We start from the raw sequence: 6,528 nt of genomic DNA, 5'->3' as shown, positions 1-6,528 counted from the left end.
AGAAACTGATATATTATTCGAATTCAAACTGATGTACATAATGAACTGAAATCTCTTCTATTTATAGAAGAAAGGAAGCTGCTGTGTAAGCTGCTACTGCAAGCTGCTACTGTAAGCTGCTGTGTAAGTTGCTACTACTAGCTGCTGTGCAAGCTACTACAAGCTGCTGTGTAAGCTACTACAAGCTGTTGTGTAAGCTGCTACTATATCAGATATGGATAATCTTATACTAAAAGTAATGTTTATCCATAACCGGGTACCGAAGTGATAAGCTTCTTCAGGAGGCTTATTTCCAATAGAGTAGTAAATAGATAACATATTTACGGCGGAGTCACATATGGATAAACTTTTTCAGGAAGCTTATTTACAACGGAGTATGAACATCCATAATATAATATATTTATAACAGTGAAAAAATTCTTATGTGGGGCTCTAAATTTTGAGATTTACCCATACGTATATTTCTCTCCCAAGAAGGTAATATAAAAGCGAAAAAATAGTCATCCTCTGCATCTCGTCTCATTTATCTTTCCTTCAATTGACAACATCGATCACAACTTCCACACGCAAAGAAAACCCGAAAGAAAAAGATATGCAGTTAGTTGGTCATCATAATTCATAGGAGCACAACAATTTCGTGAGAACATCAACGCGTTTCCTACGACCATCACAAAACCCCTAACCTCCAACCTCTCACCAACTCTTATTCCAAAGAGTTGTTTGGGTCACATAATTCCTGCAACACATTATTATAATATAATGATGATGATGTTGAGTTTGTTATATGGAGTACAAAATAATGTAAAATCACTTGTTGTAAATATTCTCCTCTTCCCTTCCCATTTTCTTTGACAGCTCCATTTCATTCCGATTTTCAACTGAATTCGGGTACACAAACTCGAATTCTTATTAAGGGCCTATTCATTTCAATGGCAGCTGCAGGGTCCACAGAATACCAGATGATGAATCAGAGAACATGGCCATACAAATCCGACGGTGGTCCTCGTTTCACCGCCTTTTCATTCATGTCAAAAACACCCGAAAACAATAATCCAAGAAAAAACCACCCCACAAACCATAATCCCCAATTCAATCCATTTTCATCATCAAATCAGGAATATTCCTCAGATAATTTCTCGCAACTTCCTAACGACGTGTTATTGAAAATAGCTGCCACTTTCACTTTGCCAAATTTACGTGCTGCTTCACAGGTATGCAAGTCTTGGTGTGATGCACTTAGGCCCTTAAGAGAAGCCATGTTGTTTCTCAAATATGGTAAGAATTTCAAGCATGGCTGTGGTGGGGTTGAGGTTAATTTGAATAAGGCACTTGACTCCTTCCTTAAAGGTGCGGCTCGTGGGTCAACTTTGGCTATGGTTGATGCTGGCTTGCTTTATTGGGAAATGGGGAGAAAGGAACAAGGGTTTGCTTTTTATAGAAAGGCTGCTCTACTTGGTGACCCTGCTGGTCAGTGTAACTTGGGCATTTCCCTCTTGCAAGGTAACTAACTTACATTTTCTTGCTTAATATGGAATATTGATTATCTTGCTATGTTTGAGAAAAAAAAAGGAACTATCTTTCTATGTGAAGGAGAGATCCAAGGGTATGGCCCTGTCGTCAGTGGTGGAGCCAGAAATTCGAGTTAGGGGATTCAATGTAATTTTCCGTTGAAGGGGATTCAATTGAACCCCTTTACCAAAGGTAGCTATGCCCCTGCCTGTCATAATCACAAGAAATGTTTATAGTCGTGACACTTGTCATAGTTTATGATCGTAGTCGCCAAGGTTTGAGCTTTCTGTTAAAAAACTTAACTTCAAATTGGGAGGACGATCCTCTTGGTGAACTGACAGTACTTCAAACTGCCACAAGTATGAGCACATAGATTTTAGTAGGGTGCTTGGGAGAATACGCCTGATGGACAAAAAACATTTAAATTAACAGTATTACATAGTTTACGAATTTGGCACCTTCTTGGTGCAATCAATGAAATGAATAGCTTACTTTTCCCGACAAAAGAGAAATAAAGAGAAAGATTGTAGATTTTTGTATCAAAAGAAGCACAAGTTTCTTTGCCGTGTATGAGATTTAACAGCCTTAATTGTATGAATAAATTATTAATAGTGGGCTTGTTTCACCAATCACAGTGTTTAGTAACCAAAGATCCATGCTTTTGCTTCCTATGCTTTGTCTCTTTGTGATTCTCATTCAGCATGAAGAGTTAGTAATTTGTGCATCAGATTTTACTTGATTTACATTTGCTTCTTGGTAGTTATTGGTATAGCTTGTCTTGTTTTCTCTAGTATACTTTCGTTCATTGATATGGACTTAGCATTTCTCTAAAATCTTGCTTGCGATGCCCTCTCTAATCATTATCACCAATTGAGCGTGCTGTCCAAAATTGAGAAAGTTAGGTGTGGGAGGGTGAGGTAATTCCAGTTGTTCATTTTTCTTCTTGCACAGTTGGTCTTTATTGAACTAGTGGTGCTTTTAGTTGTTTCAGGAATTGTCATATATATCCTTAAACATTCCTGAGGTTGGCACTTTTCTCCCTTTAACTTCCTTTACAGTATCTTGTCCCTGCAGTCTCCCTGATATCCTTTCTGAAAAAGAATAGCATTAAAATAAAATCAGGACTGTTTTGGGATCTCTTTTGGAGAAAGGTATCTCTTCCTATTACCCTTAAGCCAGCTCTTTCATACCGATCATGGCGCCATCGCAGGCGCTGCTGGTATACAACCACAAGCCACCAGCTAACAAAAAACTGCTTCTTTTGCCAAGCCCTCCAGCCACAATCCCATCGTTTTACACCAATCTGTTGACAGTGAGATTGTGCAAAACTGGCATGACTTAATGGCTTTGGCCTGAGAGCTGTTGATAGCAGAGTTGTGCAAGAAAGTGTTACAATGCCAAGTTATTGGAGCAATCACATTAAGAGGGGTTGAGAGAGCTATATTACAGAAGATTTAGCAGCAAAATGCGTTGTAATGAAAGAAAGAATAATGTTTAAGGGGGAAGTAAGAAGTAGTTCTAGAAGTTGGAAGAGGTTATGTGGAGCCCCTCCTACTATTTAATTGGTTGAAGTTCCCCTTCCAACACCTGAAAACTGTAAAGTTTACCCTTTTGCTAGAGAACCATTAAATGCAAGGGCGGGGAAGTAGATTGTTGGAAGGCCTCTGCAGCACTTATTCCAGAGAAGTTGAAGGCAGCAAGTCAGCAACACATTTTACGATAATTTTTGTCCTTCTCTTTTATTATTCCTCTGGTGATTGTGTCAGTGAACCAGAGTAGGCTCTGCTCTACCAGCAGTTTTTGGCGGTTTACTGTTATGCATCAACTTATGGTGTATGCTACTTAATAGAATTAGAAGTCCACATACGCATGTGAAGTCATTTCATCGCCGAGAGCTCCCACCAGAACTTTGCGTTTTATTTGCAGTAGCATAGTTCTCTGTCAAGCTTACTGACCACAAAAGGAAGCATTTGTTTTACAACTTTCAGATTTGACTTTCATTACTCTGGTTATTGTATCTCTATGTAGTAATGATCTATTTATACTCTATGCAGCTAATCCACCAGACATTGAGGAGGCTATCAAATGGCTGTACAAAGCTTCTATTGCAGGCTATGTTCGAGCTCAGTACCAGCTTGCCCTTTGTTTACATAAAGGTTGTGGCCCAAGTAGGGATCTTAAGGAAGCGGTATGAAAATTTTACTTGTTTAACCATTAACTTCACAGAGCAGACTCAACTAGTTTGGATTGAGACCAGTTGTTTTTGTGACCATTTAATTTCACAGACAAAAATAAGGGAGATCTTCCCTGTTTATGGGTTCGTCTATCTTGCCATGCATACCGAAAACACTATGTAGATCACTGAATTTTATCTTGTCATGCATGTAGGAAGAACATATACATAGGTCCAATATCACTTTGGGCCAATGTCATTCAAGTTCCAGATCAAATCATACTCTGAGGTTCTGGAATTTCACAATTCTGGAATTATGACGACATTGCCTGCCAAAAACAAAAAGAAGAATTTGTACTTAAAAATTCAAATTCACTATTATGGTCGATCAAGTTGTTATTCGTCTTTTGACTTCTATACGGATGACTGGGTTGTTCATATGATAACTTTGCTTCTGAAAGTGTTTTCTCTTTTTGAAGTGCAGGCAAGGTGGTATCTGAAGGCAGCGGAAGGTGGATATGTCCGTGCCATGTATAACACTGCAATATGCTACTCAGTGGGAGAAGGTCTATCGCAGTCTCATAAATTAGCAAGGAAATGGATGAAGAGAGCAGCTGATCGAGGTCATAGCAAAGCCCAGTTTGAGCACGGACTTAGTCTATTTTCCGTAAGTAGAGCCTACATAAATCCTCCCACTGCACTACTCCAACCCTTCCCAACTTCTTTATGACTAGATTGTGAAAAACAATACTCCCTCTGTGCCATTTTATGTTACACTCTTTTATGTTCCAAAAAGAATGACAACCTTCTGCATTTAGAAAAAATTTAACTTTAGATCTCCCATTTTACCCTTACTGACATGACATTTTTAAGGCCATAAGTTTCGAAAATCTTTTCTTCTTTCTTAAACTATGTGCTCGGTCAAATACCTCCACATATAACTAAACAGAGGATGAATAGGTCCATGGAAAAAATGTTGTCTGTATCGCCTAATGGTTCATATAGGAAAAGGACCTGCAAACCTCGACCTTCCTCTTCTTTTTCCTTTTTCTTTTTCTTTCCCTTTTATTTCTTTCGCTTGTCTATGAACTTATCATCACTCTTGTTATTCCTTGAGCAGGAAGGTAACATGATGAAAGCTGTGGTGTATTTGGAGCTTGCCACTCGTGCTGGTGAGACAGCAGCTGATCACGTCAAGTATGTTATACTTCAACAGATATCCACTTCTTCTCGTGACAGAGCAATGCTTCTTGCTGATAATTGGCATCCTTTGCCTTCTTCATCCCGCTGATTGATTTTCCCAGTTTTTAGCTTAATGCTGCCTACACATCTTTCTCTAGCATGCTACTTTTGAACCTTCTTCAAATACAAAGTGTAAATATACATAGTTTCTCTTACTGATGTACATTCTCTAGTTCTGTAATGTTATAATAAGTGCTTGTGTCGAAATAGTTTTGCGCTTAAATGTTACCGTTTATTCTATGATAGCTTAAAGACTTGTAACATTAACAGGTTTGAAGTATATTACGTACTATTGATTATTTATGAACAAGGGCATGGAAATATATTGTTCCAAAAAATTATATAGATTTGAAAACGAACTTGGTGATTCTTAGAAGCCTTGCTTCACTCTGTTGTATGAAGAACAGTTGAATATTAATAGTGAAAGGCAAAATACATCGACATACCTATGTCCACACTTTTTACTTAGACACTCAATCTTAAGTCCGTTCCATTTGTACACTCTAACCACATCTCAAATGTGTCATTTAGACACAAAAAATTGATATGGCAAGGTAAGTGTTTCTCACATTTTCCAAGCGCGTGAAATGGCCCAAAAAACGAACTCCTCACTTCCAAATGCTATCTACTCTCTTCCCCTCCCTCCTCAACCCCACCCACCCCGACCAATCTCTATCTTCGAAAAACACAAAGCTCAGGCGATGACCATTGATGATATTTTTCCAGAACTCTAAACAAATGCTTTCTCTCTCTCTTTTAAGAATGCTAGCTCTTTTGAGCTAGTTTTGATCAAAATCTAACGATTTTAAAGCAAATTTTATGAAAGCTACTCATGATTTTAGGCATTTTTGCTCCGATTTTCGACTTATCATTAACATCTCTTCTCAAAAAATTTATTTTATCTTTAATTTAGAACTAGAGTTTCACCAATGTAAATGGGAATAATTCCCGTTACTTTCCTTCAGATTTTTGTAATTGGGTTCAATTGCCACTTGAAATTTGTAAGTGTATTTAGAATTACATTTATCACATATGCAAAGAAATCGCATATCATCAAGGAAGATCAATAAAGTGTATTCCAATATATATGTTTAGATTATTAACTGTTACATGAAATCTTAAACTAATTAACTTCATTTTCTGCTTCCACACTTGGCAGATCTAGGGAGGAAAACAATGGCGGCGGAGAGTTTCTTAAAGGAGACGAAATAGGGAGGGGTTGCCGGGGAAGAAGACAGAAGNTAAATTTTAGACACAATAAACCACGGCTCTGATACCACTGTAGGATTGCATATAGATGTTCGTAACACGCAGCGGAAGACAATAACAATCCTAGGCAGATTTTTTAGTGTTTAAAATTTATTTACATGTTAAAGATCGGATCTAAGACGTACCTGGTGAAGAAAGTCTTGTTTCAAAATTTCTTCGATAGTGCGAAGACTCTATGCGTATCCACACCGAGACCGATCCTTGCTATCAACTCTTTGATCAATGAAACCCGTGAACAAATTGAATAAAATTATGTGCTGAAATTTCTCAAAGTCCAGCCAACAGCACGAGAAGAAAACTAATTTTCTTTGCTGAAATTATCTCTTGGTGCAGTT

The 6,528-nt window shown here is 37.9% G+C and overlaps 1 protein-coding gene across 1 annotated transcript; it reads left to right on the top strand.

Moving 5' to 3' along the window:
• On the top strand, window positions 518-5,227 carry LOC109235242 (F-box protein At1g70590-like). The gene is made up of 4 exons (XM_019401278.1): window positions 518-1,500; window positions 3,564-3,697; window positions 4,167-4,349; window positions 4,803-5,227. Exons 1-4 carry the CDS (start codon window positions 930-932, stop codon window positions 4,971-4,973), a joined length of 1,059 nt encoding a protein of 352 aa, XP_019256823.1. The 5' UTR covers window positions 518-929; the 3' UTR covers window positions 4,974-5,227.

The sequence above is a fragment of the Nicotiana attenuata genome, chromosome 12 (genome assembly GCF_001879085.1).
Source record: "Nicotiana attenuata strain UT chromosome 12, NIATTr2, whole genome shotgun sequence".
Classification (NCBI taxonomy): domain Eukaryota; kingdom Viridiplantae; phylum Streptophyta; class Magnoliopsida; order Solanales; family Solanaceae; genus Nicotiana; species Nicotiana attenuata.
Note: the sequence above shows the minus strand (reverse complement) of the source record. Positions and strands in the feature narration are given on the sequence as shown.

What these genes read in the sequence shown, in the direction of transcription:
- LOC109235242 (XM_019401278.1), top strand. Translation starts at nt 930, where the DNA reads ATGGCAGCTGCAGGGTCCACAGAATACCAGATGATGAATCAGAGAACA. An exon ending in GGGCATTTCCCTCTTGCAAG is followed by an intron (nt 1,501 to 3,563) that starts GTAACTAACTTA and finishes TACTCTATGCAG; the next exon opens with CTAATCCACCAGACATTGAG. An exon ending in GTAGGGATCTTAAGGAAGCG is followed by an intron (nt 3,698 to 4,166) that starts GTATGAAAATTT and finishes TTTGAAGTGCAG; the next exon opens with GCAAGGTGGTATCTGAAGGC.